This window comes from Myxine glutinosa, chromosome 11 (assembly GCF_964187855.1).
Source record: "Myxine glutinosa chromosome 11, kmMyxGlut1.1, whole genome shotgun sequence".
NCBI lineage: Eukaryota > Metazoa > Chordata > Myxini > Myxiniformes > Myxinidae > Myxine > Myxine glutinosa.
Genome location: NC_136271.1, coordinates 46,397,655 through 46,415,677, shown reverse-complemented (window position 1 = coordinate 46,415,677; position 18,023 = coordinate 46,397,655). Strand labels below are relative to the sequence as shown.

General features: G+C 43.2%; 1 protein-coding gene across 3 annotated transcripts in view; it reads right to left on the bottom strand.

The window, feature by feature from the left end:
- The window catches only part of LOC144894265 (zinc finger protein ubi-d4-like), an 81,752-nt gene that overhangs the window by 31,185 nt on the left and 32,544 nt on the right, over window positions 1-18,023 (bottom strand). For 2 of the 3 annotated variants that reach the window (XM_078786629.1, XM_078786628.1), the window contains exons 4-8: window positions 17,050-17,165; window positions 16,665-16,760; window positions 14,624-14,705; window positions 12,214-12,381; window positions 2,040-2,183 (exon numbers count right to left, since the gene is read on the bottom strand). In XM_078786629.1, the coding sequence (XP_078642755.1) occupies window positions 2,040-2,183; window positions 12,214-12,381; window positions 14,624-14,705; window positions 16,665-16,760; window positions 17,050-17,165 (606 nt within the window). Of the gene's footprint in view, window positions 1-2,039; window positions 2,184-12,213; window positions 12,382-14,623; window positions 14,706-16,664; window positions 16,761-17,049; window positions 17,181-18,023 lie in introns of all 3 variants that reach the window. The other variant, XM_078786627.1, reaches the window with a different exon arrangement.

The window sequence follows — 18,023 nt, the reverse complement described above, 5'->3', positions numbered from 1 at the left end:
GCTCCGGGGTCGGCCGAGCCGTGCTGGGCTCCGGGGTCGGCCGAGCCGTGCTGGGCTCCGGGGTCGGCCGAGCCGTGCTGGGCTCCGGGGTCGGCCGAGCCGTGCTGGGCTCCGGGGTCGGCCGAGCCGTGCTGGGCTCCGGGGTCGGCCGAGCCGTGCTGGGCTCCGGGGTCGGCCGAGCAGTGCTGGGCTCAGTGATCGGTCGAGCAGTGCTGGGCCTGGAGCGGTTGAACATTCTGTGGGTTTGTTGAAATCTATGACTCTGCGGCAACACCTTGGCAGCATTGTGCCATCTTCTTACTCTGTGCCAATTGCATGGGTCTAGCTATAACGCTGCCAGCTCTTCTATCACAACAGGAGGCTATCGGACGTTGCCATAAGGAGTCAGCCTTAATTAATCTTCATCGACATTTTCACTGATGTTGCCCTCTCTCACCTGCCTTTGTGAGATTAGTGTCGTCGTCCTTCCCCTTTCACAAATTTGCCTACAGATTCAAGGTGTGGTGAAACCATTTACCCATCTGTGCCTTATTTTATCATCCGGCTCTCCATCCAAATCTCATTGTGTTACTGATAGAGGGAGAGGGAGAGGGAGAGGGAGAGGGAGATGTGGCTGTGGCGTATGCGAAGGTGTAACTTCCCAATTATCTACCATCTCCAACTAAACCTCAAGTCCTCATACCTGGACTTGCAGATGTTTTCAATCTATAAACTGAACTTCAGGACTATGTTATTTTATTATCTCCACTAATGCCATCCCCTTCCATCTCTCCACCCCTATCCTCTCTGGTTATGTATTTGCGTTTATTTTGCATCATTTCCATTTCAGCTTTTGAAGCCACATTGCTGCGCACGCCACTTCAACTGCGTATGGTTGTTAACAATTCTAACATTTCTCTTTTTTACATATGTACCGGTGCTCAAACGAAAAACCCTGAACCCAAAATAACTTAACTCTTCAGTTACAATTATCCAATCAGCACTACAGAACGGGCGCTCCTCAGATGTGAAACCTAATCAGCCAGCCGGCCGGTCGCCAGGCCTGACAGACAAAATCGGCCAAATTGGAGCCACGTGCAAAGTCCGGACCGCCTGTGTAATACTACCCCCGGACCAAATAGTGCCCGTCGTGGACTATTGGTGTTGGCACGAGCAACGTACACCGGGCTGTGGGGTGGGGGAAAGGGACAGGAAAGGCCTCAGGAAAAACGTCCGTAGCACAAGGCCTCATGATGTCTGTCTCACTCTCATTTTGCTGTCCTTCACCTTCATGGCAAACAACATAGACAAGAATGATTGAATGAATGCTGGTCTTTCCGAGATTTACGAACAAAGAAAACCCTTAAAAAAATGAATGTATGAAAGGCTCGACTCAAAGCAATCAATATATGTCATTGTAACCACAAGTTAATGAACTACCATTGCCACTACTACAGGTAAACCGATGAAGGGATCAGTGCATCGGATATACAACACAGTGAAAACTAGAACGGCACTCAGTAGAGAACATACCTCCACCTGGTTGGCCAGATCACTCAATGGTGAAGAATCACTTAAAAAATTATACTAGCCGGATCCGGATCTTCACCAAAATTGAATCTAATCGTCCTTTTCAGACACCCAACCGTTCCAACAAGTTTTGTCCAAATCCATCCTTAACTTTTTGAGATATCCTGCCATGTATCGTTTTTGGCCCGATCTCCCAAAGGTGAAGAATCACTTAGAAAATTCTACTAGCCGGATCCGAATCCGGAACTTCAACAAAATCGAATCATTTCATCCTTGTAACATACGCTGCATCACTGCCAAATTTCGTCCGAATCCGTTCACAACCTTTTGAGATATTTTGTTCACAGACAAATGGACAGACAAAGGGGTGAAAACATAACCTCCATGCTAAATCCACCTTCGGTGGTGGAGGTAATAAATAAACAGCTCAATAACCACGTTCACACGTAAAGTTGGCACGGCCTTGTCGGCGAAAGAAACATCCGAGGAATACGAAGCAAATGAAAGATGGTTTGTTCCACTTCGCTTACCAGAGCGGCCGCAATCGGAGCACGAGATGAGTTCCTCGTTAAGGCCGGCCTTGCGGCCGAGGTGGGGCCCTCCCAAGCAGAAGTCACAGTATGTGTTGGGCAGCAAGGCTACGGGAGTGGAGCTTTCCACCGGCTTCCTCAGAGCTAAAGGAGAGGGTAACAGATTGTTATTGATAAACTTTAAAATAACGTTTAGGAAAAAAAACAAAAAACAGAATGGGGCGGTTGGAGATATAACACTTGGACACCACCATCAAAATAATAACATGATCATCAAGCTAATGATTAGGACTTCATCAACATCATCACGACCACGTGGTCACATGTCTCTGGGAACTTCTTTGCTGTTGTTGCATGTTGAATATATGTTTTTTTTATGTTGAATATATGTTATATGTTGTTGATAACATGTTTTTTTCTTACAATACGAAAGCTTATTTACACTTGCAGGATCAATGACCCATTCTCTGTTTCGATCGCTGCAATCAATGAATATTCTATGATATCTAAAAGTATTAAGACAATAATTGGTGTTCTTCATGACATTTATGTATCAATCAATATTCAGTCGAGTATCGAGCATCGAAGGATTTTTTGCGTTGCTGGAATTTTGCAAAAAAATACTAATCCAGGTTATATAAAACATCCAACAATCGCATTTTTCTGATTTAAAGACAAAAAGACATCTGGAGGACCATTTTGTCTCTACCGTCGATTGCGATATGATCATTCTCATCAAGATCGGTCCGTTTAGCATTCACATTAGACCAACTACCTCCCACGATGCTGTGCGAGTGCATCAATTTATCCATTTTCTGTGATGATGTCCTTGCAATTCATAAAAGCACAGGGGCAGCTACTAATGTCCATGGCGATTTTAGAAATTTGACCTCCAGATGACCTTTGACCTCAAAATCAACACGCTTCTCAACTGTGACGACCTATATCGGTTTAGAATAAAATTGTGACCTGTAGGTCGGTGACAACAGACAAACAGACAGAATAACAAACGCAACCGACCAATATACTTGAAAAATCTTCGATTTTGAGAGTAACAAGAAAGAAACCGGAGTGAAAACTGAGTACTCCCTTTCAGCGCGAGTCATTGTTGGGCCCCCTTCGGTGCCCGGCAATGACGTCATGCAGCGCCTGGGGATGGAATAGGAAAGGAGCGGTGTACAACATACTTGTTGAAGTGGATTGTAAAAGAGTTTTATATATTTACTTCCACCACTGAAGGTGGACGGACGTTATGTTTTCACCCATCTGTCTGTTTGTCCGTCTGAACAGAAACTCAAAAAGGTATGGACGGATTCAGATGAAATTTGGTGGACAGGTTGGGTGTGTGACAAGAAATAATTGACTCGAGTTTGGTGATGATCCAGTAATTGTTTAAGTGATTCCTCACCATTGAGTGACAGGGCTAAAAGCGATAGATAGCATGAACCACCTTTAGAGGCCATTTTTCCCCGAAGAGCAGGGGTTGGCCTCTTTCGGGCACAGTGGTCCCCTTTTTTTTGAAGCAATGTTTTACGGCCGGATGCCCTTCCTGCCGCCAACCCTGTTAGTCGCCTTTTGCGACACAGGGAATTACCAGTGAGCTGGTACTCAATTTGCCGACCTCGGAAGGATGACAGGCTGAGTCAACCCCCCTGGCGTTAATTCAGCGATCGACCGGAATTCGAACCCAGGATCCTAGGATCCCAAGCCGGCACCCTAACCGCTAAGCCAACACCAGGAAAAGCGATAGATAGCATGTCATCTCAAAACGTTATGGATGGATTCGGTCGAAAATTGGTGGACAGGTTGGGTGTATAACCAGGAAGAATTTATTTTATTTTAGTGAGGATCTGATTCCAGACCGGGATATGAGAATTGTTGAAATTATAAGCGATTCTTCACCATTGAGTGATCGGGCAAAAAACGATATATAGCGCGATATCTCAAATCGTTGTAGATGACTAAATGACAAAACTTGGTGGATGAGTTGGGTAGGTGACAAGAACAAGCCAATTCGATTTTGGCTTCATGATTCAGCAAATCTGTCCCATCAGTGGGATACAAAACGTAAACTGTTCAGCTTGGCGGAGGTATGCGCTCTACCGAGGGCCGTTTTAGTTGATGAAGTGGATTGTGGTTGCATTCTGCAGGTAGTTAAATAACTAAAGTAAATGAAGAATGAGTGATCAGAATGAGCTCTTTATTTAACAGTTTGCAGCTGCAGTAGTTTTTAATGTACATACATCAAAAGTTGTAAAATACAACTCTTTACATTCTAATTGGTTACTAGGCAACACTAAAAGGTGAAATTTATTATTCCAAGTTGAAGATAAATATTTACAGGTGGATCTGCCACTTAAAAACCGAAGTGAATAGTAAACAGTAAATGCTATCTTGTAACTGTTGCCACGTTGCACATCCTTGTGTGAGTAATACACTAACAATGTATTGGTAACAAAACTTTCGTTTTGACAATGAGCAACTGCACTCGCTCTTATTGTCCCTTCGCTCTCATGTAAACAAGTAAACAAGGAATCATGTCAAATGAGGTATAAGTTATACAGCAATTGACAATTTCATTCTGAACTTCTTTCCGGTTCAGGGTTGTTCCACGTCGAGGTCGGATCTACAGCTTCTCCGTCCACTTCAATCAAAGTTAAGTTACCCCCCACCTCCACCCTCTCCAAACTTCCCCCTTCACCCCACCCTCTCCAAGTTCTTTCACCCCACCTGATCTCCAAGCTTCCCCCTCACAGCTCCCCCCCCCCCCAACCCACCACCACATCCTGCCCCTCTCAGGTTCCCCTTCGCCACAACCCTCTCAGCTTCATCCGTGTCCAGCACCCTCCCATCTCCACTCTTGTCCTGCCCCTCCTATCTTCCCCAACAACCCACACCTTTCTAGCTGCTTCCCCTTGTCCCTAACCCTTTGAAATTCACACCTGTCCCACAACCTCCCAATGCCTCCGCCTCTGTCCCTTACTGTGGACCACAAACATCAGAGGCCTCCACTCCAACCCGACAGATCTCTCAATCCAGGCTGTGCTGACATCCTTCCCACAGTGGAGTTTCAATAACAATTTGGGGCAATTTCAATAATAGAGACGAACAGGCTAATTAAAAACAAAAAGTCGTATGTGCCCCTCAACCCTCGTTTATGCTCAATTTACGGTTACCTGTTACAACCTTTAGATTGTCAATACATACTTGTGGTTAGTTCATTGAGCTTCGACACCGAGGTTGTTTGGTCATGTGAGTTCAATGGTACAGAATGGATTCTGTCATGCCTGAAATCCCTCATGTATTCATTTTTCATTACTGCTTGAACTTGCTTTCATAAAGATCTGCCAAAACAATTTTTTCCCCTGAATGTAGAACATACAACGTAAGATTACAATGGGATGCTAGTGTCTGTGAAGGCCTGAATTGGAGGACAAGAGAAGCAACAAATGTCCACGAACTAAAAGTTGATAAGAGCATCATTGTAGTAAACATGCTCATGAACTTTGAGTTGACAAAATCCATAATACATACCGTCGTCCAAGTCGAATTCCTTGGAAGCGTTCACTATGTTGCTCATGATGGTAGTTTTATTAGCCTGTCTGGGATTTTGCAATCACTCCAAGTGATCACGCAGTGGGAGTCCTGTGTACAAGGACCACAAAAAGTCATGGACCACAAAAAAATAAAAAAATAAAAAAAAATCAGCGGGAGATGGGGTTTTGCGATCACTCCTGTGTGTCTGTCTGTCTGTTTGTTTGAGCTCTTGTCTTCAAATATTCAACAAAGCTTTATTATGAGAATATGGAGAAGCCATCTATCTATAATTCCAGTAATCTCTCTGTGTGTGTGTGTGTGTGTGTATGTGTGTATGTCTGTGTGTTTGTCTGTGACCGCTGTTTCTCGACAACCACGGGTCCGATATACTTGAAACTTGCCAGGTATATTGCTGGGGACCCGAGGATGTGCCTTTTCAAGGTTTCATATTAATCGGACAAGTAGTTACCGAGCTATGTCCAAAAAACGATTCAACCAATCAATCAGAGAGCAGCGAGCTATCACGTGTGCCGAACGTGCCGAACAGACTCTGCCTCGGACGGCACATTTGAGAGCGTATTCATTTATTTCACGTTGGCAAACTATGTTGGCGTTAAACTATGTTTTAAAACTAATTAAAACTAATTTGCGATTCTTTCGCTTTCCTGCGCGTTTGTGCACGCTATGGCGATTTCTTTACCAAACTCCGCAAGCCGTTCGCTTTGGACCAAACCATTTCATGTAAATAGAGGGGGGAGATTGTCACCGTACTCGCAAGCCGTTTGCTTTGGACCAAACCATTTCATGTAAATAGAGGGGGGGGATTGTCACCGTACTCGCAAGCCGTTCGCTTTGGACCAAACCATTTCATGTAAATAGAGGGGGGGGATATAATTTTAGATATATATATAGTACGGGCATGCCCTAGTATTAATAATTTGGTCAAAAGGTCAGCATCACATAAAATCCTCAATTTTCATCCAATTTACCTTGTGTTGTTGTTGTGTGTGTTGTTACCTGAAATTTTAAGAATTGCAAATTGGGTCACTGAATTGGTTGACCAATCAAAAGCTAGAAGCCAATTGTTTTTTTTTGTTTTTTTTTCAAGATCAAAAGGTCAAGGGTCAAGGTTGCATGAAATCGTCAATTTTCATCCGATTGACTTGAAATTTGAGCAGGGTTTGCATATTGGGTCACTGAAGCCTATTGCTTTTGAGGTCAAAAGGTCAAGGTCGCCTAAAATCGTCAATTTTATGTTGTTTTTTTTTGCTGTTTTCGTCATGTTTAGCATGAACAAGAAGTCTGAAAACAAAGTGGATGCGGATGAGCTTTGCGTTTTCAGATGCTTTCTAGTTTGTTTGTTGTAGTGGATAACAGATAAATAATGAACAATGGCAGAAATACTGAAGTGAAAGTTAAACAATGAATAATGTATCTGGGATTCTGTTTTTATGGAAAAACCACATTGTTTGAAAAATGGGTTTTTCCTCAAAGAGGCGAGTGGACTTGGTCGAACGAACACCTGTAGCTTGGCCTGTTGATGTTCCCGTCTGAAGCCTTTCCTCATGATGTCGTGTTCCAGGTACAATCCCAAGTACCAGATTATGGTTTGTTCATCATCTACTTGCCATTCTTGTAAAGTACACCGATGTCGCTCAGCATATGTGGCTTTCATGTGATCTCTGCACAAGCTCCATGCTCTAATCAACTTTTGGATTATGGACATTTGTTGCTTCTCTTGTCCTCCAATGTAGGCCTTCACAGACACTAGCATCCCATTGTAATCTTACGTTGCATGTTCTACATTCACGGGGAAAAATGTTTTGGCAGATCTTTATTAAAGCAAGTTCAAGCGGTAATGAAAAATGAATCCATGAGGGATTTCGGACATACAGAATCTATTTTGTACCATCAAGGTCACACGACCAAACAACCTCAGTGCAAAACTCGATGAACTAACCACAAGTATGTATTGACAATCCAAAGGTTGTAACAGGTAACCGTAAATTGAGCATAAACGAGGGTTGAAGGCACATACAACGTTTTGTTTTTAATTTGCCTGTTGGTCTTTTATTATTGAAATTGCCCCAAATAATTATTGAAACTCCATTACAGGATGTAATCAGGACTATGTGATCTATGCACAAGCCCAACTACAGGACGTAAGCAGAAATATTAGCAGAACAAGCCAGGATTTTTTTTTTTCCTATTCAACATAGATAGTAGACAAAAGAAATGGAAACACGAAGGTACACGGGCTGTACAAGATACAGGACATGAGCAAAAGTATGTGGACACCCGAACATCGAATATCTCATTCCAAAATCATGGGCATTAATATGGAGTTGGTCCTCTTATGCTGCCATAACAGCTTCCATTCTTCTGGAAAGGCTTTCCACTAGATGTTGGAACATTGCTGCGGGGATTTGCTTCCATTCAGTCACAAGAGCATTTGTGAGGTCGGGCACTGATGTTGGGAGATTAGGCCTGGCTCGCAGACGGCGTTCCAATTCATCCCAAAGGTGTTTGATGGGGTTGATGTCAGGGCTCTGTGCAGGCCAGTCAAGTTCTTCCACACTGATCTCAACAAACAATTTCTGTATGCACCTCACTTTGTGCATGGGGGCATTGTCATGCAGAAACAGGAAAGGGCCTTCCCCAAACTGTTGCCACAAAGTTGGAAGCACACAATTGTCTAGAATGTCATTGTATGCTGTGGCGTTAATATTTCCCTTCACTGGAACTAAGGGGCGAGACTGAACCATGAAAAACAGCCCCAGACCATTATTCCTCCTCCACCAAACTTTACCATTGGCACTATGCATTCGTGCATGTAGTGTTCTCCAGGCATCTGCCAAATCCACATTCGTCCGTCAGACTGCCGGATGGTGAAGCGTGACCATCACTCCAGAGAACGCATTTCCATTGCTCCAGAGTCCAATGGCGGCGAGCTTTACACCACTCCAGCCGACGCCTGGCATTGCGCACGGTGATCTTAGGCTTGTGTGCAGCTGCTCGACCATGGAAAACCCATTTCATGAAGCCCCTGACAAACAGTTGTTGTGCTGACGTTGCTTCCAGAGGCAGTTTGGAACTCCGTGGTGAGTGTTGCAACCGAGGAAAGACGATTTTTACGCGCTACGCGCTTCAGCACTTGGCGGTCCGGTCTGTGAGCTTGTGTGGCCTACCACTTCACGGCTGAGCTGTTGTTGCTCCCACACGTTTCCACTTCACAATAACAGCACTTACAGTTGATCAGGGAAGCTCGAGCAGGACAGAACGTGGCATCCTATGACGGTGCCACATTGAAAGTCACTGAGCTCTTCAGTACGGCCCATTCTACTGCCAATGTTTGTCTATGGAGATTGCATGGCTGTGTGCTTGATTATATATACCTGTCAGCAATGGGTGTGGCTGAAACAGCTGAATCTACTAATTAGAAGGGGTGTCCGCATACTTTTGGTCATGTAGTGTATATGAAAAGTATGGGGGCTGCCACGCATATGTGACCGGCGCATGAAATATGCAAATCATTTCTTGGCAGTCCTCTCGTCCTGTGTATGTATGTATGTATGTATGTATGTATGTATGTATGTATGTATATATATATATATATATATATATATATATATATATATATATATATATATATATATAATGTTATAAACAGGAATCAAATTCCTGCGAGGGGCTAAGTGTGAAAAAATTCTGACTGTGGGGCTCGAACCACGGACCTCCGTTGATAACGCGTCAACAGCCCACTGCGCTATTGAGCCAGCCGCAATCTCCTCAGAACTTTTCCACACTTAACACTGCGAGCTTTATCATGGCCCATGTCTTACGTGCCTGCAAGGCAGACCCCGAATGTTAGCGTAAGTATATGCATGCGTATGTATGTGTGAATAAGTAGAAATGCATTGAAGATTAATTCAAATACAATTTTATAAACAGGAATCAAATTCCTGCGAGGGGCTAAGTGTGAAAAAATTCTGACAATATATATATATATATATATATATATATATATATATATATATATAAAGCAAGCTGCAGCATGAGTCCAGTATTAAGAGCCAGTGTGGCTACAAGAAGAGACTTCAGTGACTGAACAGGGTATAATTGATGGTGCACGTTTGGCAGGTGCTTCAGTGACAAAGGCTGCGGAAATTGCAAACCTGTCACAAGCAACTGCCTCAAACGTGATGTCAGCCTGGAAAAAAGGAGGAAAGACACCACCATTGAAGGATAAGTGGGTGGAAGTGTATACTCAACGAGCGTGATGCACGGGCATTAGCCCGGACTACAAGTCGAAAAAGGAGAGGAATGTGGACAAATTGTATGCAGAGATCAACATGGGTCATGAGCATCCTTTGTAGTCAAAAACGGTGAGAAGGGAACTTCACACGGTGGGATACCATAGCTGTGTTACTATGCAAAAACCACTTGTAACACCTGGCAATGCTCGTTTGCGGGTCCAAGGGTGCAAGGACCATAAGCAATGGACTGCCGAGCAGTGGAGGAATACGATATGGTCTCACGAGTCATCCTTCACCATGTGCTCGACAAATGAATGTGTGCACATGTGGCGACAGCCCAGGGAACTCTACAGCAATGAGTGCCTGGTTCCACTAGTAAAAGTTTCTAGCGCTTCCATAATGATGTGGGCGTGTTTTCCTGGCATGGCCTGGGTCCACTCATTCCATTACAAAGCAGGGTTGATGCAGCATGCTGCACTACCGTCCTGAGTGATCACCTGCATCCCATGATGCAGCATTTCATCCCCGTTTGGTGGGGTGTCTTTCAGGATGACAATGCTCCAGTCCATAGGGCATGTGTTGCCACCGGGTTGTTTGAAGAGCATGAGGATGAAGTTATCCATTTTCATGGCCCTCACAATCGCCAACCCTCCATCCAATAGGGCATTTGTGGGACTGTCTGGAGAGGTGCTCAAGACAGAAGTTTCTACCTCCATAAAACCGACATGAATTGGTGGACTTCATTGTGGAAGATTGGTGCCACATTCTTGCAAAACAGTTCCAGACCCTTGTTGACTCCATGCCACGTCGTATCCATACCGTCCTGGATGCATGTGCTGGCCCAACACCCTACTAGGTGACATCCTGTTGGTGTTTCCATTTTTTGTCCACTACCTGTACCTCAACATTTTCGATTCCACTGTTCAACTTTAAACATATAATCGATTTGTCATGCTCCATGCATGATGTTCTCCGATGTTAAATATACATTCAAAACAGATGTTGATGCCTTGTGGGTGAACAAAGATGTAGGAAGCCCCCAAGTCCTGACAACACCCCCTCCTCCTTGAGCTTTAATCGCATGTTGATCGATACATACATACATACATATGCTTATACAATTAAATAAATATATCAAATAAATAAATACAAAATAAAACAAAAACCACACCACTTAACCACAATCACACACCCCCTGACATCCTTAACTTATGTTCACTCAATGTAAAGCAAGACAAAATAAACAAGGATATTTGTACTTTGAAAGAGCAAGTGACAACTCAATCTGCCCACCCCACATCACATCCGAACTTTACCAAACTCCGCGCTATGTTGGCGTTAAACTATGTTTACTATGTTATGCGTTATTCTATGTTTACTATGTTCCTCTATTACTATTACTATGTTACTATTACTATTACTATTACTATTACTCATTCTAACCACTGACTGGCTGATATTAATGTTTGGTACCTTCCGGGTTTCGTCGAAAGCTGAAATTTGGTGTATCGACGGACATTGAAGCGGGTACGCCAGGAAAAAAAAAAATCACAGGAACATTGGAAAGCGTCCGCGAATGACAATTTAAGGAAAAAAAAAAAAAGCAAATAAAAATCTCAAAGAAAATTTACGTAAACACCGTAAATGCTTCCGTAAAAGAAATAAATAAATGAACTTAAATTTATATCTAGCAGCAGGTCAGTGATGCTTGCATATAATCAGCTTCTATTTATTATGTACCAACATATGAAGCACGGTTTGTTATTGCTTACGCAATGTGTAAGCATACCCCACTAGCACCATATAAACTTATACATAAATAACATTGAAGTTATTACTGCAATGCCATTTGCTTTATAAAAGGAAACAATAAAGCCATTAAGTTTTTCAAAAGTGCAAAGTCGACAGGAACCAGAAATAAAATTTTTTCCAAGCAAAGACAGGACAAAAGAGCAAACAAACAGATAAACAAATAAATAAATAAATAAATAAACAAACAAATAAATAAATAAATAAACAAACCGACATCCTCCTTAGAGGCTCCCTGATCCTGAGTGACAACTGCCTCGTGGTGCTGTCAAGCAGCCACCACTCCACTGTCCCCAATCATTCACAAATAAATCGACAGTTCATTAGTGACAAACCGGTTTGAATACCACAGGGTGTTAACCACATGACAGCAATTCAACCTCAGCCTCTGCAGTAGAAGCGGATTAACGTAAGAACCAAACTTGTACTGTACTGCAAAATTCCTGGTGCTCGAATTTGGCAATTCAGCCCAAAAGGAAACACTGATGCAAATTGTTAGGAAGACATTCTGACATGCAGTTCCACATGAAAGAAAAACAGGACAAAAACAAAATGATTTATTGGATTCAAACCTGCAACTCTCTGACTCCCGGCACGACGCTCCCTGCCTGGACCACGAGGAGGCGCGGGAGTTCGAGGCTCCGAATCGGCATCGTCATCCTGGCCTTCTTCTTCTGTGAGGTGCGTATGTGCGTAGTGATAGCTCAGGCCTGGGCGATTCTTGTAGCGCTTCCCACAAACTGATACACACGGCAACCACAATGTCGTTCATACCAATGGAATTGCTCTTTGCAGTCATGACAAAACAACCCATGATCCATGAATGCTTTTGGTTCCTTAAATTGGGTTATTTCAGGAGTAAATAAATAAATAAATAAAAAGCCTTGTGATTCCCGTCTCTCCAAAATGGTCTCATCGGAATCAATTTGTTTGGTCCTAAACTTCATTTAATGACATGAAGAAATATATAATTAAAGAAGTGCTTGCTGGCAGAGTAGCTCAAATACTAAAAGGTATGCACACTCTCCTCCAAGCTGTCTAGCCTGGGTACAAATCCTGACCCAGATATAAACTGCAATCCTGGTGTTTCACCGGCAGGGGATCGCACCGGTGTGCGTGCCATGCCACAGATGGACGTTAAGCTGGTATCCTGTCTGCCAGCAATAGATGGTGGACGTTAAAAATCCCATGGTGTCTTTAGTGAAGAGTAGATGAGTTGTCACCAGAATCCTAAACAATTTACAAATTTCTGCCAAAAGATGCTCCAGTCGAATCTGAGGTCATGGCCAACCAGTTCCCGAAATACTTGGACCAAACTTCAACCACAATAATTTGCACCATTACATAAGTAATAGCAGTAACTATCGTTAAAAAAACTACTACTACTACTACTACTACTACCATAATTATCCCACCTTGTTGTGGGGTTGGCCAGGGAACGTTTTTGGGCCAAATCTTTCACGAACCGGCTGGCCAGGCCTTGTTTGACTAAAGGTGATTTGGGCAGGAATTTGTAATTTACATTAATGAACAATTATTAATAATTAAATTGATATATGTGGGAATATTACACGCCCAGACCGGGAATCGAACCCAGGTCTTCTGGTGAACCGCAACCAGTGCTCTGCCATCTGATCTTTCTGGACGACCCTGACCAAGCTTGAAATTTTCCCACATAGAAATGCCACTCTCTTCCAGTCAATGCTTCCAATGCACTCGCTGCCAACCATAGGAGCACCAACGGCCTGATCACGAGAGGTATTCCTCCAATTGTTTCACTACGCCCCCAGTGGTGTTTGCAATAGCAGACATGGATTTGTCATCCTTTTCCAAATTGGAATTCATCCTTTTTTCTCTCGTCACCTTACAGGTATTACACTTCATTAGTTTAAAGAGAAAATAATTTTATTATTTTATTTCTACCTTGAAAAATGTTTTGTTTTACCTGCAAGGTGTTAGGAGTACGAATTCCAAACTAAATCTTGTCAAACAATTAATCGATTTTCAAATACCAAATAATGATAGATTCTTCCTATTCGTCAGGGGTTTTCCGAGCATTTTGAGCAATGACATTTTCAACTTCCAAATGGCACGAGAACGTTCAACTTAAAAACACGAGTTGTAATTCCTATCACATGTTAACCATCTCAGATCTTCCACTCTGGACAAATTCCTCAAAATGGGGACCAGGACGTTGAAAAATAAAATTCCGCACAGATTGAATCCAGCCCACTCTTCCACAGCTTCCACACCTGCTTGCAATTAGCTTGTCAGCCTGGTTCACGGTTACCGCCAATGAAAAAGGATAACCTTTTATTTGATTTTTTTCAATCGAACTTTGGCACTCCATTCTCGATCCAACATTTATGCTCCAGCCAGGAGCCAGTGGTGTGTGCTCATCGTTTTATGTAATCGTTTTGTCAGATTTTTTAAATCTCCATCGATGACAGAGCCATCTTAAGCAGTACATGTAAGAAGTACAAGAAGCCATCTTAAGAAGGGAGAAACTTCAAGACTCGATCGGAGCGGCCTCTCATATCTTCTATCTTCGCCAATGTGATGAACCTTAACCCGAAACAGGCTCTACTGTGCAATGACAATTTATACTTTTGATGATGCCAAACATTGTTAAGAAACGGGCATTGCACAGGCAAAGGCGTATCTGCAGGGCCTGCCGTCTGAAATGCCCTCCTCGAAATCACAGCAATTACAGCTGGTCTTGTGCCAAGTTCAATAACCTGCAGCTCCGGTATAGCCCACGGGTAAGTTTGGCAGGATCCCAAGCGTCATCAGAGGCCCGGCATCTTGGATAGAAGCACGACTTGAAGGCCTCGGTCGTCCAACACAACCGAGGCATATTCGCTTATATTAGCTGTGAGGTTCAGATCCGGCTCAAACTCGGGAAACTTTGAGTGATTGTGCGGCAGGCCCCGAGAGAAACAAAAAGTTAAGGTTCAAGCGTTCGTGCAAACCGATACGTACTGTCACAAAAATATGGTTTGTCTCGGTCTTCTATGGCTGAGGAATCGATGTTTTTCTTCTTGCTGCTTCCTCCATTGCGAGTCTGAGGATGTGGGGGAAGGAAGAGCAAGGAGAAGACAAATGTCACAATTGTACAATTCAGTTAATCAATTATATCCTCCAGTGCGTGACTCGGCTGAGCTCGACTCATTCAGGTATTCGACGCTGGCGGCATCATGATGACATTTGGTGAATGGCAATACAGGTGTATCACTCATTTTGACATCTATACCTGCATTTCAGCCAAAGCCATACAATTCGCCTGTGCAGAATACAGAAACTTTACGATATTAATATGGATGTACAAATCAGAAACTTGCTTGGGGGTTAAATCCAAATCATCACTGATAGAATGGTACAACTTAGCTTACCCCGGCTCAAATGATGCAATTAGTATACCGGAGGACGTGCCATAAAGCCACAAGATGCATTACCAATGATCCAATGCACATCATTACAGCAAGAGATAAAACCTTTGATTTATTTTCTCGAATCTAAGACTCAATAAAGAGCTTCTACATACATCACGTGCAAGACAACAATGTGGGATGACATCGTTAGATACTTTTCCTTAGGATGAAGTCAGCGAAAAAAAATCAATAAAATATGTTGGTATGGGATTTTAACCTGCGATCGATGTGGCACAGGTGTTGTGTTCACATGGGAAAAACAAAGAGCAAATATCAAACAGAGCAGGATGGATGTAACAAGAAGGAAAGACGGGTGTAGCTGCAAAACACATATACAATTAAAATACCGACTTGTTTATCAAGACATATTTCCTGAATTGGTAGGAATGTTGCACCAAAACAGGAACAGAACTAGAATGCGACTCGGTAGAGAGTATAACTCCATTAGGATGAACAGTTTAAGTTTTGTATCCCATTGATAGGCTGGATCTGGATTCGGACCTGAACCAAAATCGAATCGGCTTGTCCTTGGAGCCTAATCAACGCATCCACCAATTTTTGTCATGACTCATCCACAACTTTTTGAAATATCATGTTATATATCGTTTTTGGCCCTATCACTCAAAGTTGATGAATCGCTTTTAAAACTAGTATGGTACTCAGTGGAGTGCATTCCTCTGCCAGGCTGAACAGTTTGTTTTGTATCCCACTGATAGGCCGGATCTGAATCTGGACCTGAACCAAAATCTAATCAGCTCATTTTCACATAGCCAACTCGTCCACCTAGTTTTGTCACAGCTCTTCCACGACTTTTTGAAATATCATGTTATATATCGCTTTTCGCCCGATCTCGCAATGGTGAAGTAATCATTTTGAAATTTAAAAACTTTTGATCTTCACAAAAATCCAAACAATTCGTGCTTGGCACACACCCAACCTGTCCACCAAGTTTCATCCAAATACATCCATACCTTTTTGAGATATCTTGCTATATATTGGTTTGCCCCATTGAAGGTGAAGAATCACTTTTAAATTCCTTACTACTGTAATTAATTATTTAAAAAAAATTAAATTTTAGAAATACTCATTGGTGAAGAATCACTTAAAAATTATCGAATTCAGATTTTCACCAAAATCAAATCGTTTTGTCCTCCTCACACACTGAACTTCTCCACCAAATTTCATCTGAATCCGTCCATAACCTTTTGAGATATACTGTTCACAAACAGACAGGCAGGTGCGAAAACATAACCACTGTCCACCTTTGGTGGTGGAGGTAATGAGTACATCTTGAACACCACCCACTACTTCCAATTTCCGACACCTCATTCAACTTCCAATTTCCGACACCTCATCCGACACCTCGCAAACCCCCACATCTCACACTCTACCACCTCATTCCCCTCTCTCATCCTTCTTTCTCGTTTTCTCAATTTCGCGTCCCCATCACTTTCCATCCATAGATAAATAAATCCATAGTCCCTAAAACAAGCATCACAACCATTTGTTGTACAATTAAATATGTTTGATGGCAGGACATTAGGTTGCAGGTTCGATTCCACTCTTATTGTGCTCGAAGCAACACAACCAACCTTGTTTTTTCCCTTGTACTTGCGTCGGGGTGTCTCCTCTTCAGTCTCTTCCTTCTCAACCTCCTCAATGATGAAATCCTCAACCTCAAGCACCTTCTGCCCCCACCATGGCATGACAAGGCAAAGAAGAAGGCAGATGTCAATCATGATGGCATGGCAGCTTGTAGATTTATTATTTGAATTTAGGAGTCCAGTTTAATAAACTTCTGGAAGTACAACATTCAACTCTGGAATGTCCAAAATGTCCAGGTGCGCTGGAATGTTCAAAATATGTCAGTCACTTAAAAAAAAGTCACTCACTTAAGGAAAATATTGTGTAGCTTGTATTGTTGGCATCCTCTGTTAAACTTTGAACATTTGAGAGTCAAGAAATTTTAGGCCTTGCCTGATAGTCACTGATTGTTTCTTCGTCTTTCGGCTTCTCTGACGTTTCTCCTCTGAGCAAGGCCTCAAGGCTGGGGCCCTCACCTCCTACGAGGCCTTCTTTCTTCATGGTCTCTACTGCAAGATAAACATCTGGGATGAGAATAAAATATGAAGGGCGAAACAACACAGTAAACAAAACTATTAAACATTACTGATATGCATTATAAGCAAAAATCTGAACAAACAAATGTTACATATTTATGGGAATGTATGTGAATTACTATTCAGGTCTTTGCTTATCAATGTGTAGTCGATTAAGGGTTGTTGTGGTTGGAGGGTCAGGAGCCCTTCTGGAAAAAGAGACCGGAAACGGAAGAAGAAAGACACGAGGTCGAGAGAAGCGACGAGGATTCTTCTTCCTCGCCCCGCTCCGACGAGAGGTGGGATCGATATTGAGCCGTGTGGAAAAGCGGCGTTCCCAAGCCCGTCTGGCGAGAGGAGTTACCGGGACGGGTACCTACCCGGTGGACACGTCAAGCTGCCGTGGGGCCGTGCACCGATCCAGCGTCTGGCACCGTTCGCGGCACCGTCTACAAAGACGCGTACGGGTCGCATGTTGGGGCCTAACACGCGTTGCAAGCGGCGTGTGGCTTTTGCCTGCTTTACAGTACCCGCTTCGCGTGGCCAGGAGGGGGCTGCAGCCGTGGTTCCCGGTACGATACATGCCCGGTGGAAAAACGTCCACCCGGGGTTCGTTCAACCGCCCGAGTGCGGCGAAGCCGACCATCATCTTGGTCAGGAGGGGCCCAGAGACATTGTGAGGGACAGAGACCAAAGGGGGTCGTGAGTACAAAAGGGGACACACGTATGTAAGATGGCCATCTTAATCATCTAGGGGATTGATTGTTGAGTGTGAATTGTGGATGGTGGATTGCTCGGGGAATATATCCTTGATTGTATCATTGAAATTGTATGGTATCATTACCATTGAAA